Source organism: Ursus americanus, chromosome 9 (genome assembly GCF_024610735.1).
Source record: "Ursus americanus isolate L20-20 chromosome 9, mUrsAme1.1.p, whole genome shotgun sequence".
NCBI lineage: Eukaryota > Metazoa > Chordata > Mammalia > Carnivora > Ursidae > Ursus > Ursus americanus.
The window spans coordinates 55985073-56002968 of record NC_142135.1 but is presented as its reverse complement, the minus strand read 5'-3'; the positions used below and the strand labels follow the sequence as shown (position 1 = coordinate 56002968).

General features: G+C 38.8%; 1 protein-coding gene across 1 annotated transcript in view; it reads left to right on the top strand.

Annotated features, from left to right (window-relative positions):
- Positions 1 to 1721: 1721 nt before the first annotated feature.
- Positions 1722 to 17896, top strand: part of CRISPLD1 (cysteine rich secretory protein LCCL domain containing 1) — a 44374-nt gene continuing 28199 nt past the window's right edge. The window contains exons 1-2 of the mRNA XM_045810143.2: positions 1722 to 2099; positions 3068 to 3387. Of these exons, the coding sequence (XP_045666099.2) occupies positions 3130 to 3387 (258 nt within the window). The 5' untranslated portion in view covers positions 1722 to 2099; positions 3068 to 3129. The remainder of the gene's footprint in view (positions 2100 to 3067; positions 3388 to 17896) is intronic.

The following is a 17896-nucleotide window of genomic DNA, read 5'->3' as shown; positions in this document are numbered from 1 at the left end:
CTTTTTTTCCCCTAGTCTGGAGAGTTTGGAAATAAAACTTTAAAACCGAATCTTATTTTCTTTCATGTAAACCTTCAGGTGTCTGATTTGTATATTGTGTGGAAAGCCTTATGATGCAAACATTCAAGAGTCAAGGCATTTAACTTCGGGTCCTTATCACCTTACTTCCCTTCTTCCCAATTTAAATTCACTTTGAAAATGTTTCAAGTAATGCTATTACTTTTAAGATTTTTCATTTGATACTCAGCACACTTTTCAATACTATATTAAAATTGTAGTTTCCAGGAAGGAAAGCCAGTTTTCTGAACCCTGTGCAGAAGAGTTATAAATAACTGCTTGAAAAGTACAAAGCAACAGTCTTTCTGTGCTTAAACTGCTATAAAGTTGCAAAACTTCTATGAAAGTCATATGTGCACCAAAAGCTTTCACCTCCTGTGCCCTTCTGATAGGTGATGCTTCCTTTTTGTTGTTGTTGTTGTTGTTGTGAGAGGAAACAAGGTCTCAAGTTCACCTGAGGCTTAAATGTCAGTTTTTAGGTTTGATAAAGTGTAATTGTATTGTGGAAAGAGACAGGTAGCAGCTTGGGATGATTTGGGAGTTACTATCAAAATGTTTTACCTCATTTGATCATATGCTATATACTGCAGCATTTAGAAATAAAGAATGAAAATCATGACTCACTACAGAAGGGGAAGCAAAGGTAAATGAATTTAAAAAATGCTTCCTAAAACAAAACAAAACAAAACAAAACAAAACAAAACAAAACAAAACAACAACAAAACCAAAAACAAACCGACCCGTAGAAGCGGTACCACATTCAGTAGGGTGAACCTTCGTGAATTTAAAGATAGTTATTTTCCTACTCCGGGTATAACACGGACAACAGGGAAACTGGCACTCATTTCACTATCAGCTCTAGGGCCGGGTTTTGAATTCCTGTTAATATAGCACTGATAAATTAATTTAGGGTATCCTTTATGTATCAACTCCAAAAATAGCTACATCATTATAAAAGAAAAAAAAAGTGCTCTGGCCACCTTGGGAAGCTAATGCCACCTATTTTATCCATGAAGTGAGACTCTCAACGGTCCAGACAATCCCAAGTGACAGATCATTACATCAGTCTATGAAACCCCTTGTCCATCTGGTCATCATGAAGGTTTAACAATTTCTCAATTTTAGACACTGGGTCCTGGAAACAGAAGTGATCTCCTGGAGAAATAAAAGCAAAAGCCTTCCTTCCCCATCCCGCCCCCCCCCCCCCCAGTACCTCTTCTGCATCTCCAAGATCTGAGGTGTTAACCCATCCCCAGTCCCTCTGCATGCTTTCTGGGGCGCTTCTTTTTCTGTTAGGGTTGTTAAAGTCCTTGTAGCATCTCGTCAGGAAGCCACGAGGAAGAAGACCTCTGGAAGCAGAGGAGCTGTGAGGGGCGGGAGGAGTTGGGGCCCTCCTTGCATTCGCCTCCCACAGGGTCCAGACCTGCACGCCGGGCCTCTGAAGCCCAAAGCACGCCCACAAAGGCCAAGAGTACAGGCTTTGCTGGGCCGGGGGAGAAGCAGGGCGGCTACTCCCTGCTCCGCAGCAGGCAGCGGGCCAGGCTGGGTAGAGGTGGGGGTGGGCGAGGAGGGGCGCTCACGTCACGTGCGCGCGCAGGGACCGCAATAAATGCCCGGGAGCTCGCAGGAGCGGCGGAAGCGCTCGGTGCCTGGCTCTGCACACCGCGGCTGCACCGAGCGGGAGCGCGAGGTCGCCGCCAGCCTTTGCCTCCCAGCCTCGCTCCTGTCCCCGCCCCTTGCTCCTGCGGAGAGCGCTCGGAGGAACTCGGGCGCCCACCCTGGTTCGCTAGCCCGGCAGCTCCCTTTCGGCCCCAATTTCAGGCTCTAACTTGGGAGCGCTACGCCTGCTGCAGGTCCTAACGGAGCCGCGGAGGCCCAGGCTCGCGTCTGCTCTCAGCGCCCTCGTCGCCCCAGGACGCGCGGCGCGCCGGTCGTTCCCGATCGGACTCTGTGTGTGCAGTCGCGTGCGCAGGCTGGGGCGGCTGCGGGAGGCCGGCGGTGGTGTTCGGCTCCGCTCTCGTAGGGAACTTCACGCTGGAGAGGTAAGGCATTTCTAAAACGCATCGCCGAGTCGTCAGTCTCCCACCTTTTCCTCTCTACCTTTTTCTTCTAAAACCCCACTTAAAAAAAAAAAAAAAAAGCCAACTTGTAGAGAATGGGCGGGCACGGAGGGTGAGTGGGCTGCTTGGAAAGCTGCAGAGATGGAGACCTGCGGGTGCTTGTGCTTCCAAGTGACTGTGGGTTTCACCTCCTCCTCCTCCTGTCGCGCGCTTTCCGTTTGGGTTAAGAGAAAAGTGTTCGCCTGCGGTGTGTGGGAGGGAAAGCTGAAGTTGCTGGTGAATTGTTAGCTTGATCGGGTGCGGGCCGCAGGTTGGGCACACACTTTCCAGGAAATAATGATTGAATTCTTCTTGCCCTGCGCCTGGTAAGAGGACACTTCCTCCCAAACCATTCTTGGGCATTAGTTCCGTGGGCCTTCTAAGATGTACCTGTGGATACATGTATGAATGACATTTTGTACTTTTAACCATTCACGTCAATTTCAGCCTGTTGCGGACATTCTGAGTGCGAACTGGAGATAGTACACTGGTACAAAATAATACCTTAAAACAGAGAGAGAAACGTGGACCTCTAGATTGATAGAAAACCCTGTAGGTAGATAATACCCTTTGAGGCTCTATGCAATATATAGCCATTTCAAGCCTTTCAATTCAGAAATTAACTTCAAGCTTGGACTCTTCGGGGCTACTTTTGCCGTATATTTTGGCCTCATGCATGTTGTCTTAGTACATATAGTTGTTTATTTTGTGAAAATAACGCATTGTAAAAATTCCTCTGGAGGAAAAAATGGATTGGAGACAGTTATTTCAAAAAGTGCATGTCCATTTGTTGGCATTATATAAACAAACCAAACTGGCACACTTCCTTTGTAACTGTTATTTTACTTTTGTTATTAGAAAATTAATATCTGCCTAGATTTTCACCTTAATCACACTGCATGTCGTTATAGCCAAAAGGAGTGGAAGAGCCTGTCTTGGAGATTTTCCCGGGGAAATCCTGAGATCATTCATTATGAAGTGTACCGCGCAGGAGTGGCTCAGAGTAACCACAGTGCTATTCATGGCTAGAGCAATTCCAGCCATGGTAGTTCCTAATGCTACTTTATTGGAGAAACTTTTGGAGAAGTACATGGATGAGGATGGTGAGTGGTGGATGGCCAAGCAAAGAGGAAAAAGGGCCATCACAGACAATGACATGCAGAGTATCTTGGACCTTCATAATAAATTACGAAGTCAGGTGTACCCAACAGCATCTAATATGCAGTATATGGTAAGGAAATTTTTCAGATGGTATGTACAAAAATGTTTATTAATGCTTTCAGTCTTCCTGGTTAAATTTCCTCGTGCTATTATTTAATCTTTACCATTTGTCCTGTATGAAATTTTAAAAAAGATTTTCTTGGAGGCTATCTTCCTCTGCATATTCTTTAATCAGTGTTCCCTTTATTCTAAGAGCTCTTTGAATTTCAGAGTAGAATTAAATACCTTCAGATGCAATGTTCCTACTAAAAGCTCTAAATTCTACTCTTACCGGGAGGATTCCTATACTGAAAATGCTGAACAGCTGATGCATTTGCTTTTAAGTGCTTTAGTAGAACAATTGCTTCGTAATTCCTAACTGATGGAACTTATGAATGGTGGATCTGAAAAATCGAGGACCAATAATTTAAAGCAGTTTTCTGGATTATTGATAACTTTCCAGTGGGTCCTTGCTTCTTACCAATATGTAAATGACCCATTGTAAAGGGTACATTTCTGTGGTTGCTTTATGTTAAGCAGTGCTTTGGCAATGGCTTTTTTTTCTCTTGTGGATTTATTTGTGCACTTTGACATGTGAAAGCAAGCTCAAAGATTAAAAAAAAGTGACTTATCCTTAATAACCTCATATTTATTTTTAGAGTAAAGTAGTAAGTTTGGGAAACAAACTTACATTATTATTATTATTTGTTATTTTTAGAGAGGTGGGGAGGGGCAGTGGGAGAGGGAGCGAGAGAATCTTTTTTTTTTTTTTTAAAGATTTTATTTATTTGGCAAAGATAGAGACAGCCAGCGAGAGAGGGAACACAAGCAGGGGGAGTGGGAGAGGAAGAAGCATGCTCATAGTGGAAGAGCCTGATAGGGGACTCGATCCCGGAATGCCAGGATCACGGCCTGAGCCGAAGGCAGACTCTTAACCGCTGTACCACCCAGGCACCCCTGGGAGTGAGAGAATCTTAAGCAGGTTCTCTGCCCAGAGTGGAGCCTGCTGCGGGGAGCTCGATCTCACAACCCTGAGATCATGACCTGAGTCGAAATCAAGGTGTCGGATGCATCGACTCAGCCACCTAGGCACCCCACAAACTTACTTTTTAAAGGCTACTAGGATATAACTCATTAATTTATTACTGTATACCTTAAATATTTAGAAAAAAGTTTGTATATCTATTATACTAAAATTAGGAATGTACTAGCAAAAATCGATAATAAGTAATCACTGGTGATAGCCATGCTTATACAATGAACATTGGGAATCACATTTCTCCTTTGGATAAGTTGTAGCGTACAGTTAATTTTAATGCATTCTAATTTTCTTCTTTCTGCATTCACATTAGTGCTGATGGGTATTCTCGAGACAACTTTCATGATATATGGAAGTTCTAAGTTAACATTACCCATTTCAAAATATAGCATATTATTTTAACTTTCACTAGAAAGAAAATTTACCCTGAAGAAAGTAGGTTGCACTCAAGAGAACTCATCAGAGGTTAAGAATCAGGGCCTGGCAATCAGGTGGCATGGGTTTAAATTCTGTCATTGATACCCATTAGCTATGTGACCTAGGGTAACTTAATTTCTCTCTACCTCCATTCCCTCATGTCTAGCATGTGTACTCACCTCAGAGGGTTTTTGTGGGGATTGAATGAGATAACCTAAGTAAAGTTTAGCTCATTATGAGGCATATTGCAAGGTCTCAGTAAATGTGACTATGACCAATAATTAATTTTATGTCTCCCCATAATGTTTAAATAAAATACCTAAGGAAATTGTTAACTCTTTTCAAAATTCTGTGCAGGCTATGACATTTGTAATGTCTCACATTTCTACTTTTTGTATATTTTAAAGCATTTGTCCGAAGTAAAAAATTCTATGATTTCTTCATTTGTGAGCTTTCAAAGAGCAAGAGCCAATTATGGAGCCTTTCCAAGTAGGCCACTGTATGCTTATTCCATGTGGATAGGTATTCCACTGCTTTATTTAAAATAAGGAAGAACTTGGGAGTTTGAACCCACAAAAAGAAACCTGAGAATATTTGTGTGTGTTTTAAGTAATATGGAAATAATGAAAGAACAGTTCAGTGATTCGTTTTCATGTTGGGCTTCCAAAGAAAATAACTGCCTATTGTATGATGTCTAGTCTGGGGTGTTTATATGAGTTTCTTTTTAGTTTCACTGGTTTCATTCTATCCTTGAAATGTAGATTTAGAAACCAGCCAGGGTTTATGTTGTGTTGCCCTTAGATACTATTAGCACTGGAACCGTGTCTTGGCCATTAACTGGGCTGCAAAGGACTTCATTGCCCAACTGTACTGGAACACATTTTCTAGAATACACATTTAAGGGGAAAGTCTAAAAGAACAATACTATTTTATTTGAAATATTGTTGACTTATGCATTACATAGCAATAGAAGTACAGCTGTTGATCAACCTTGTGAAGATGTTATTTATTCAAATAGTTATTTAAAAGTGTATTTGTTCTGAGAAAGCAAAATTAAAATTTGGCTTAAAGAGCTATTTCCTGTAAAATCTGCAATAAGTGCCACCACTTTGTCTACTTGTACGCTATGTGTCAATCACATTAAAAATGTGAATAGCCAGTTACTTTATTTATGCTTGGTGCTTATTTTAGTGTACTCTTTGTACTTGAACCTATGGCAGCCAGACTATGTCCACATTTATTAACATCACATCCCTACCCCTACTTTTATCCTCATTTAACTAATAGGGTTAAAAATTGGCTCTGGAACACCACATTGTCCCTTGAAGAGCTTATAGGCTGATTGAGAAGGAAGAATAGACACATTTGAAAATATTCAAGTAAACAAGGACATAAAATTCTCTGCTAAAGTGTGTAAATAATGCCAAGGGAGCACAGAATAATGGAATATTCCTAATGGTGAGAGTTAATCAGTGGGGAAGATGGGGTTTATGGTGTTCCTGGAAGGTAGTCAGTATCCTGAATTGTGGCAAAAAGTGGAGGGCATATCTCAACTAGAGGAAGAGAAACAGACAAGTCCTGTTTCCAGGAAAACTTCTGGATGAAGAGGTTGAAACAAGCATGACCTGGGGCAGAATCAGGAAGGGGAGAAATGAATTATTGATTACTGAAACCAGTGATGCTTGGAAAGGCTCCCTGATTGGCTTTCCATCTGAAAGCTCATAAATGAAGAAGTCCTACCAATTTTTACTTCAGATAAACACTTTAAAGAGAGAGATTATCCATATTTAATTTAGGGTAAGTTGAGAAACCACAGCTCTTAGGTCACCAAAGGAAACTGTTACTGAAAGAGGCAATGGATTCTTAAAGGAAAAACTACTAGCTTTGGCTCCCGATAGCCGCAGGTTCACATTTGCCTCAGCTGCTTATGGGTATGTGAACTCTGACAGTCAGCAACCATTCTGGGTACTGTTTTTCTTAATGGTAAAATTGATACAGAGAATAAAACCACAAGCTGAAAGGAGATAAGATATTGGATACTGTTGCACATACTCTCTTTTTTTCAGGCCTTTCCTTTCCATGGGTTTTCTTTCACCTTATCATTTAGTTGTTTTATTTTTTTGGTTATTTCATCAACATGCTCTTGTTTCCGGCTCGTCTTGTAAAACTTTGTTTCTTAGGTTTTTCCTTTTGGCCTTCTCCCTTCCTATAGGACGTTATCTATTCCTTTGACTTTAAATACCATCCGTATATTGATGGTGTATAGTCCATAGCTAGTGTATATCTCCATGTAACAGTCGTCTCTTTGAGCTTCATTTTCATATTTCCCACAGACTGCTGGGTCATCCCCATGTGGTATTACTCCACAGTTACTTCAAGCTTAAGATGTCTGAAAAGAAAATGAACTGCCTTACCTTTTTCCCTCCACCGTTGCCCGTGATCCTACTTCTTTTCCGGGATTCTTAGTGGATCTCATCAACATCTGCTCAGTCTTCTGTAAGCAAAGCAAAACAAAACAAAACACCCTGCAAAACAGAAAATTGGCCCCATGCCCCCAACTTTTACCATGCTCTCATTCTTCCCACTTACACATGACATACACACACAAACATAAATACACAGTTACTTGCCAAATTCTGTAGATTCTGTCTCAGAAATGTCTTTTGAATCCATCTCTTCCATTTTATCCTAACCTTTGCTCATTATCTCACCTCAGGATTGGTACCACAGCTTCTCACCCAGCAGACTGTACCAGTCTGTTCCTACTTTATTTTTCACTTTAGTCCGCCTTCCTCGTTGTTACTAAATCTGTCTTTTTCCTCAAACAAATCTGTGGTGGTTACTCAGCTGTGCAAAACTTCTGTTGACTGCTGGATGCTCACAAGGTGAAGCCCACCTTGATTAATTAAAGGAGGCACATGCTGTCAATTCTGCCCGTGGCCCTCAACTCCCTTGTGTATATCCATATCTGTATTCACACTGAACTATTTTCACTATTTTTCACTGTTCGTAAAGGTGGTTGTCCTTCTTCATGTCTCTTTGCCTCTTTGCTCATCAGTTTCTTCTGTGCCCAGAATGTCTGTGCTTTCTGTCTCCTCCTCATAATCTCTTATTCAAGATTAAGCTCAAATGTTGTCTTTCTGCAAGGTTTTCTCTGGTGCACCCATTCCTCTGCCCTACTACTTCTGTACTCCTAAGGTATTTTATTCAAACCTATTGAAAGTATAACGGTTTTGTTGCAATTAAATAGTTACATGTCTGTTTTCCTTTCCAACACTTTAAATTTCTGGATGGGTAATCATCATACCTTATTAATGTTTATAACCCTGTGCCTGATGCATAGAAGTACTCAGTAAATATTTGTTGATTGAATATTGTTGGTAGTTCAACAAATATGTGTTGAACAAAGGGATGGGTGGAAAGATAGAAGAGGTTATATATGAGGTAAATGTGAGGACAGGTAAGAAAGAGGAATTAAAAATTCTGGAAAGTAGGATATCAACAACACTAGAGATACTGACATAAAAATTGGAGATGCTAGAGATGAAGGAATAAATGTTTCAAATAATTCAATATTTAAAATATTGATGTTACATTGAAAATTATCCTGTAATATGGAGCTACTGAGATAATAATAAATATATTCAAACGTTCTGGAATTCAAATACTAAAATGCATTAATGTGTATTTACCTCTTGCTACAAATTTTTAACATAGAGCCCCTAAAACACTATAGAGTGACTGAAATCCCAAGTAGTTCACTGTGATGCAAAGTGTACCTAAGTCTACAATGTGTTTAGCAGCCAGAACACTTTACCTAAAAAAGGACACATGGCCAGTTATATAAGCCATTTTCCGCTATTATAACTATTTCCATGTCTTTTAGGGAACTGTTGACAGACACTCTGCTGGGAGGGTTGGTGGCTATGCCTGCTTGTTCTCACTTCACATACGGGCAAAACTATGGGCAGAACCTTGGCATAGCACTTTTCCAAATGTAGAACAAAATACATCTGGATGCCTCTCCTTTTGCTAGGCAACCAGAGGCTCTGAGCCAAACAACCAGTGGTACTTTTGGTCCATGGTGCATGTTGCAATAACTTGATTCCAGTTTGTCACTTAGATTTTTTCTAAGGCCATGTTTAACATGGGACGTCAAGTTGTTATTGGTCTTGTTTTTTTCCTGTACTTTAGTGTGGCAGATAATCATAGAAACTGGACATGAGACAACCTAGTTTGCTAAACAGGGTGAAGCTAGTCTGGGATCTGCCCTATTTCTGTCTGTAGTCTGAATCCAAACCTGAAAGAGTTATCTTTATCTTGTGAGTTGCTCTGTTTACTCTCATAAATCTATATCTTCTGACATTATTTGCCACCTGTTACATGTATCCAGAATAAATGCAGGTAGTGAAATGATGGCCTCATAACTCATTTACCCAAAGCTCCATGTTTGCACATTTTTTATTTTGCTAAAAGTGGCAGGAATTCACATCAATGAAGGTTTTGTTACAAGTCTTGATTCCAAAAGCAGTAGTTTTCTCTCTGTATGTTGGTGCCTGCCTGGCAATTTTCAAAAATTAAATGTTTGTATCTTTTATTGATATACAATATAATCTTCATTCATTTAAGGTATATGAAATATCTTTGTTGGTTCAAAGAATATTATCATTATTTAACGTTATTAAGGTTTTCTATTCTGTGTTTAAAATAGCTTATTTAATTTTCCTAAAGCATTTTATCTTAATATTTTTTAGATATAATGAAGTTGTATTTGGTTCTCAGTATCTTGGTCAACACAATTAAAATATTTACAAAACCTTAATTTGAATAGATAATTATTGTTTTTTAAAGATGATGGCACTTAAAATCAATCTATTTTTTTTCAGAAGTTGCATTGTCAATGGCAATACCCATAGGAAAAAAGTGACATAGTCCAGTTTTATATAATTTAGTTATTACCCTGGAGTTCTGGGAGATTAAAGATACCTCCTTAAATGTAAACAGCAAATCTGGGGTCTTAGAAAGCAAAGAGCAGAGAAATAGTTTTAGGAGGAGAATGGAGCACTCAAAGCCAGAAAATGCCACAAAATTTGAAATTGTTATTGTTATTTATTCCTTCATTCAGAAGGTATTAGAGGTTTACTATATGGCAGGCACCCCTAGGACCCAGAAGTAAACACAGCAAACATTCTTCCTTGCCTGGAATAGGTGTGAAGACCCTCAATCACCATACTCAGCAAAGGGCCCATGTGGTTGACACAGAGCCAGGGTGGGAAGTAATGTAGAAAATGGGATCAGAGATTTAACTGAGAAGGACAGATTTAGATTGTTGTAGAAACTCACTGTCAGTCTGAGTAATAAGAAACCACTTGAATTGTTTGAACAGAGGAATAGCATGATTTAGTACTTACACAGAATCATCTGGCTTTGTTGAGAACAGAAGTTTGGTGGTGTGAGGTGGGGCAAAAGTGGGAGCAGGGAGGCAAAGCTATTGCAATAATCCATCTAACACTGATGACTGGTAGCCATGATGGTGGTGAGAAGTGGCAAGAGTGTGAATACACACTAAACGCTTTGTAATCATAACATCAATCTTGAAAAATTCAAGGAAGCCTTGTTGCAAGATTAATGAAATTGCCTTGGTGAACCGGGCATCTGGTAGGCTGGGAGTTTCTGCATCTGATGCAAGATCTAAATCCACTCAATTCCTTGCTGCAGTTATTTGAAAATGGACGGTGTTTCTATTCTAGTTTAAAGATCAATGGGGAAGATTCTGTATCTTTCAACTTGGAGTGGCTTCGTGAATTGTTACAGAGATCCCAGAAGTCCCCCAGTTACTTGATACCCATTTTGTCAACCAAATTCCAAGAGATTAGAGGAGGTAAAACAAACCTCTGCCTCCTCACTTGCCAGGATAAGGATGCCTGCTGTTTTCCCACGTGATTTTCTCTCCTCTCCCAAAAAGCCAATCTACTCTCTTACTTCCTCCATTAACAACAGAGAATGAGACTGTTAGCATGAGAAGCAGAACAGGACAGTGGCCCAGTTCTTGTCCAGTAATCACCAGTTTCTTTACCATGGGATGTATAATTAGGATTTTATTTCATTTTGGAGTTAACAGATTTTGGATGTGGTATATGGCTGTATAGGTTTTGCCTGAGGAACTAGAAGTATTGGCGTTACCATATTTTTAAGATAGGGAAGAATGTAGATAGATCAACTTTTGGTAGAGAAAACTAAAGCTCAATTTTGGACAGATTAAACTTAAGATTTAGCTTAAATATACAAGTGAATTTGTCAAGTATGCAATTAGACAAATGTGGTGTAGTCTCATCTGGAACATAAAATTAGCAGTTATCAGCATTTAGATGGTATCTAAAGCCATGAAGAGAGAGGAGATCATCAAGGAAGTGAGTATACATAGAGGTGTTTGAGCCCTTGACACACTTTACTGTGTAGAGGTAGGGAGGTGGGGGAGAAACAGCAAAGGGAATTGAAAATTAAGAAAAAACAACAATAACAACAATTAAAAACCTGGGAGCATGCTGTCCTAGAAGCTAAATGAATAAAGGCAGAAATGATGATCAGCTCTGTTAGATGTCGCTTTTAAAGATTAAGTAAAATGAGGAGCCTTGAATTTAACAATATGGAGGTCACATTGAAGGTCTGGTAAACCAGTTTGGGTAAAGTCATAGTGGTCTAAGGGTACTGGGCAGAATGGGGTGAAACAAATGAGCATGCACCTTCATTCACTCATTCATTAAACATGTGTGTTTCATTTTCTATGGACCAGGTGGTATCTGCACTCTTGACTGTTTTCTAACCAAAATTTTTCAACTTAGTTTTAGAAGATGTAACTCAATTAGGGAACATATCCCACATTTATAATGATGGTCAATAGGAAAATGCAATTTCTTTGAGTAATTATTTTTTTTACCTTTACCGAATAACTTCATTAAAAACAAAATAATCATTTATAATAATTTAAAATTCATAATTGAGTGACATTTAGTTCAAGAACATTCTTTGCTATTGTTCAGCTGTGTCCTCTTACACAGTCCTTTTAGGAATTTAACAACCAAATAATTATACGTAATTTAAAATTTAAATTCTCATATTTTTAATGATTTACTAATTCAATTAAAGCCAAATATTTATAAAACTGACATATATGTCCTATACATTATTATGTACAATACATACATATATATAATATCTAGTTCATTGGAAGAAGACATTCAAGTGGTAATAAATTGTCTGGTTCAGGTATTACAGTATGTCTAAGTAACCCTTTCCTTATTTTCCTATATATCTGTTGCCTTCAAAATTTTAAGAAGTTACAGAAAAGCTTTTATAATTGATTAAACCAATTTGTTGTTGATAAACTTGTGTTTGTGAAAGCATTTAAGTCAACAAATACTGATTGAGCATTTTTATGGCAGGCACTGTTCTTGATGCTGGAGAATATGTCAGTGTATAAAAAGTTCAACAAGTTAAGGAAAATAAGGAGAATGAGATGATAGAGAAGGATAGAGATGGAGCTAATCCTGTTGGGTAGTTGGGGAAGTCTTCTCTGAGTTGGTGGCTCTTGAGCTGAGAGCTAAGTTGCAAGACGGAATCAGCTAAACAAAAATACAGAGATCTGGGCAAAGGGAATACTGGACACAAAGTCTCTAAGTCAGAAATGAAGTGGGGGTTTTCAGGGGTCACAAAGAAGGCTAGTGTGACTGAACTTTATTCAGTAATGAGGGAAGTGTTAGAAAATGAGGTAGACTTAAAAGCCTGGGCCAGAAGTCCTTTTGGGTTATAGGTGAGAAGAAATTTGGATTTTATGCTGAGTGAAATGGAAATCCATTGGAAAATTTCTTGTAAGGGATTAACCTGGTCAGTTTCCATTTCAAAAATTATTCTGACTACATTATGGAGAGTGGTCTGAAGAAGAGCTAAGGCTGAAAGCAGAGAGACAGTTAGGAAGCCATTGCTATATTCTGGGTGTGAGAGAATAGGGACTGGGATCAGGGTAATAGTGGTAAAGATGGAGAGAGATATGTGGTTTCAAGATATGATTTGATGACATTGGTGAAGGTATGGTTGATAACTTTAATGTGAAGGGTGAAGGATAGGGAGAAATCTGGGATGTTCATAGGTTTTACTTAAGCACATTGGTGGATAGTTGAAGCATTTTCTGAGAAGCAGAAAGGAGTAGGTGAGGATGAAATCAGGAGTTCCTTTTTGGCCAAGCTTCATTGTGATGCCAAATGCCATCTTCATCTGGGTTTTAATGGTTAATGGGGAGGTGGGACTTGAGATAAAAATGTGGAAATTATGTAGGTGTTATTAGGAATCATCTTAACTGACTGAACAAAATCATCCAAGGAGAAGATTTTTATGGACAGGAGTTGAATGCCTTGGCTTAGCCCTGTGGTGCCACAATATGTAGAGACTGAACAGAGAGGAGCAACTAACAGAGAAAGCTGAGAAAAAGTGGTCAACAAGATTGGAAAAAAAGACAGGGTAGACTGATGTCCCAGAAGCCACAAGAGAGTTCAACAAGGGAGAAGTCAGTGTTTCAGTATTGTTGAGAGGCTGAGTAAAATAAAGAAGAAAAGCCAACAATGGTTTTGTTAACATGGAGGTTATTGGTGACCTTGATAAGAGTAATTTCAATGGTGGGGTCTGACCGGAAGTCTTACCGAAGTGGGAAGAAAAGAATGGGAGGAGAGGTAGTAGAGAAGTTACCTCAAGTAACTCTTTAAGGTGATGCTGCTGTGAAGGAAATCAGAGAAAGGAAACTACCTATTGCTACAGGGGAATATGGGCCTTTTTTCATTTTTTCAAAAGAGTATGTTTGTAGGTTAATAAGAATGAAGAAGTTGAGAAAGCACTTGGCAATGGGAGGGAGAAAATATGACTACAGAGTCACTTCATTTATTGTAATAGGAAAGACTGTGGCTGTAGGTTCAGAAGCAGACAGTTTGGTGTATTCGATGAAGAAGAGAGAAGAAAATTTTCATGCAGATGCTTCTGTTTTTTCCCAGTGAAATTATAAAGTAAGATCATCAGCAGAGATTGAGAGGGCAGGAATGAGGGTGTGAAGATAGGACATTACGAGATGGTAATTATGGACATACTGCATAACAATCTGTGTGGAATCAAATGCATGGGATGTTTTGAGATGTTTTCAGCTCATTTCATTCATAATGCTTTATGTTTAAAAATCCAATAGATATAGAGAAGGTTTACTATATAGTCTGTCAAGATGTTTCCAAAAAACAGGGAGATTTAAAGTAATGATTCTTGCTCTGACTTGCCATAGGTCACATTACTCTTTTTCAGCCACTTTATATGATGTCATCTGCTTGACCTTTGAAGACATTTGACTAGACAAGTTCTGGAGATGAGAAAGAGGTGATTAAAGGCATGTTAGTGGGGTTTGAGTTTTGAAATATTCAGGTGCTACATAATACTGATCAAGTACAGATACAGATGAGACAGTATGTTTGGGGTTCAGATTGCAAACTGAATGCTAAATACAGATAGTTGTATGGGGATTCCAAAAATGAAATTATGGGAGCAGTCCAAATATGTGACTTGGAATAGTGGGCTACTAAAACTTACCAAAGATAAGAATCTGGAACCATGATCTGGTGAACCTTACTTTTTTTCTTTTAAGTAGTTAACAGAATCAATAAGGTGTGGTTCAGTCAACTACTTACACCTAATTTATTGGAGAAATGGCAGCATATTTTCTATATTGGCAGCTCATCAATGTCAAAAGCAAAATATGAATATGGACATTATTTAGTAGGTCATGCTGCTTTATATTTTAAGTTTTTAACAAAGAACATTTTGAAATCAATCATCAGGAAATTAAGGATGGCAAGTGTTTTCATTAGAAAAGCCGTTAGGTATGATTTTGGGAATAGGGTGCTTTAATCCAGCACTTCTCAAACTTTAATGTGCATATGACTCCCCTGGGAATCTTGTTAAAATACAGATTTTGATTCAGTAAGTCTGCGGGGGCCTCGATATTCTGCAAGCTCCCAGGTGATGGGGCAGCACCATAGGGGAACCCCAGTTTGAATAGACTCTAGGCTCCCTGAAGGACATGAAACATTGACTCTGGAATTCAGATTCTTTCTTTTTGACTCTGGAATTCAGATTCTTTTTCCCCTCCTTGACTATTACATTCACTTTTTCCTTTTAGTAAGATAGCAGCTGTAACTTCTAATGCGGGACAACAGAAACTCCTTTTCACTCTCTTTCAAGAAGTACTTAGAAACCAAAAAGATGAAGGCATTTGCACAGTAAAATCCCCCAATGCCTAATATTTAAATCAGTCTAATTGGAGGAGTAATGGAAAATGGCATCTTAAAATTAGCTAATGGCACAGTTCTGTGAGATAATGACAAGAGAAGTGCAGTCAGTGATAAGATAAACAATAAAGGGCATATGAGTGAGGAGGGAGGAAGTAGAATTTCAAATTGGGCAAATATGGAGGGGCAACTAGATAAAAGGATAATGAGCTGTTAGATAAGACCCAGGAATGAGCATGAGAGTTTCTGTTCATAGACTTTCCCATGTATGTGGCTGTACATCAGACAATATAAAGGAATTCTGTGAAGGGGGCAATCCCATGAAGGTCCTGGGAGTAGAACCTAAAACTGAATCTTATATTTCCTCAAGACATGGTACATCCATATCTGAAATATTTAATGATTGATTGTCTATCATGAGATCAGATGTTGTCCAGAGAAGGGAAACCAAAGCCCTAGAAGTATTAGGGGGAGGGGCGGGGCAGGGCTCTGGATTGACAGGGAGTAAAAGCATCAGAACTCCTGCCTAGAAAGAGAGAGCGGAGAGGTCTGTTGACCAGAAGTTCTGTGAACACGGAGAACTAAACAAATAAAAAGCATCACTGTCTCATGAAGCATCTATGTCATGATTCCATACACCTTGGGTTTTTTGATGCTGTACAGATCTTGCCAAGCTTGATCACCTTTGCCCATGTTAGAATGCCTTATGTGCTCCTGGTTTTCTCGCTAATGAATTTCTCCTCTTCCTTAAGAATCTGCTTTTGTCTAAACCCTTCCATACAGAGTTCTTCTCTGGCTCCCATAGCATTTCATATCTGCTTCTGCCCCTGGCATTTGCATCCTGTCTCTTTCTCTAACCTCCCGTTACTTTATGGGAAGGGCCTGTGCTTTAGTAAGTTTTGCATTCCCCAGCTGAGTGGCTGACAGATACTGCATGCTCAGTTCATGCTAGTTGGAACAGGAAAAAATGGAATGAATAAATGAAAAATGAAAAGATGATTAGGTTTCAACAACAGTTTTAAATGGGTAGAATGCAAAAGGATTTGATTAATTCTGTTCTGACAAGCAAATGCTCTTAAAAATTGCAAAAACATTCTTTTTAATGAAGTATTGTGTTTATTTTGTACTTTATTTTATAATTGTAAGTGCAGTTGCATTTTGGTTAGGTAAAATCATTCTTTCATAAGTATGACAGGTGACTAATTGGCACTAGATTTCAGTGACTTTGAGAGTTACATTTGTTTACGGACAACTCTGTCTCATGAAGTGAGGATGTCTAGACCCCTCAGCAAGTAGGGATACTCAGGAGATACAGGGAGCAGAATGAGAAAACTTTTGCCAGGCCACTGATTTTGAGATGTAAATCACAATGTGGTAATAAGTACAAATTAATATATTTTAAAGTGCATATAAATCTTAAAGAATTTCAGAATAAAGTAGTAATCATGAAAGGTTTCTTAGAAGTACATTTTGAAATAGTATTTGGAAGAAGTTATAGTCATTGTGTGGTGGGGAGTCTGGAAGAGAACATTTGGATGATGAGAACCTTCTTAGTAAAGGGGTTGAGGGGCGCCTGGTGGCACAGTGGTTAAAGCGTTTGCCTTTGGCTCAGGGCGTGATCCCGGCGTTATGGGATCAAGCCCACATCAGGCTCCTCCACTATGAGCCTGCTTCTTCATCTCCCACTCCCCCTGCTTGTGTTCCCTCTCTCGCTGGCTGTCTCTATCTCTGTCGAATAAATAAATAAAATCTTAAAAAAAAAAAAAAAGTAAAGGGGTTGATATGAGAATATGCGTACAGTTGATTTGAAGGCAAGGACTTGGCAGCCACGATCTGTAAAAACTGAGGGTTGTGGAAGAGGTGGGTGGGGGATGGGGTAACTGGGTGATGGGCATTAAAGAGGGCACGTGGTGTGATGAGCGCTGGGTGTTATACACACTGATGAATCATTGAACACTACATCTGAAACTAATGTTGTACTATATGTTGGCTTATTGAATTAAAAAAGCAAACTGATCCAAGCCTCTATATGGAGATATTTGGCGAAATATTTTTCCTAAGTATAATGAAAAGAACCTTGTTCAAGTGCAATTCAGACAGACTGGAGCAGTGTAACACTACTCATCTTTCTATTCATATCTAAAAAACGAAAGAAATTTACTTTGACATAATTTGGCAGTATCCATTTGATTTCTGTAAGTGGAAATTATTACAATGGATTTCTAAACTTGAGGTTTGTGAACACTTTTTAAATTATTCCTGTATGTATTTGTGTGTATCATATATGTATGATATGATATATGTATATATATGTATATATATGTATATATATATATATGTATGACATATATGTATATGTCATCTTACCTAAACTTACCTAAGCTTCAGTGGAAATATCATCTTAGATATTTAATAGGAACAAAAGTGTTTAGGTTTGAAAGTTGATTGTCAATAGACTCAAAGCAAAGCTAGGAATAACTTACTCTGAACTTTGTATAATTAATAGTGTTAAATTTGAATTGTAAGGGGATTCTTTACTTTTCCTTTGGGACTTTAGGTGGCAATGATTGATTATCTTGTTTTTCAATCATTCAATATCTTGGATTTGAATTTTTTCCTTAGTCATATGAATATCAGCAATGTTCCATTAAAAGCCTATGCAAATCACAGCAAATTAAGCAGATTCTTAAAGGAATGAGGGAATATGAGAACATTTATTAAGATCTAATAGGTATCAGGTCATATGTTAGACAGTTTGCTAATATAAA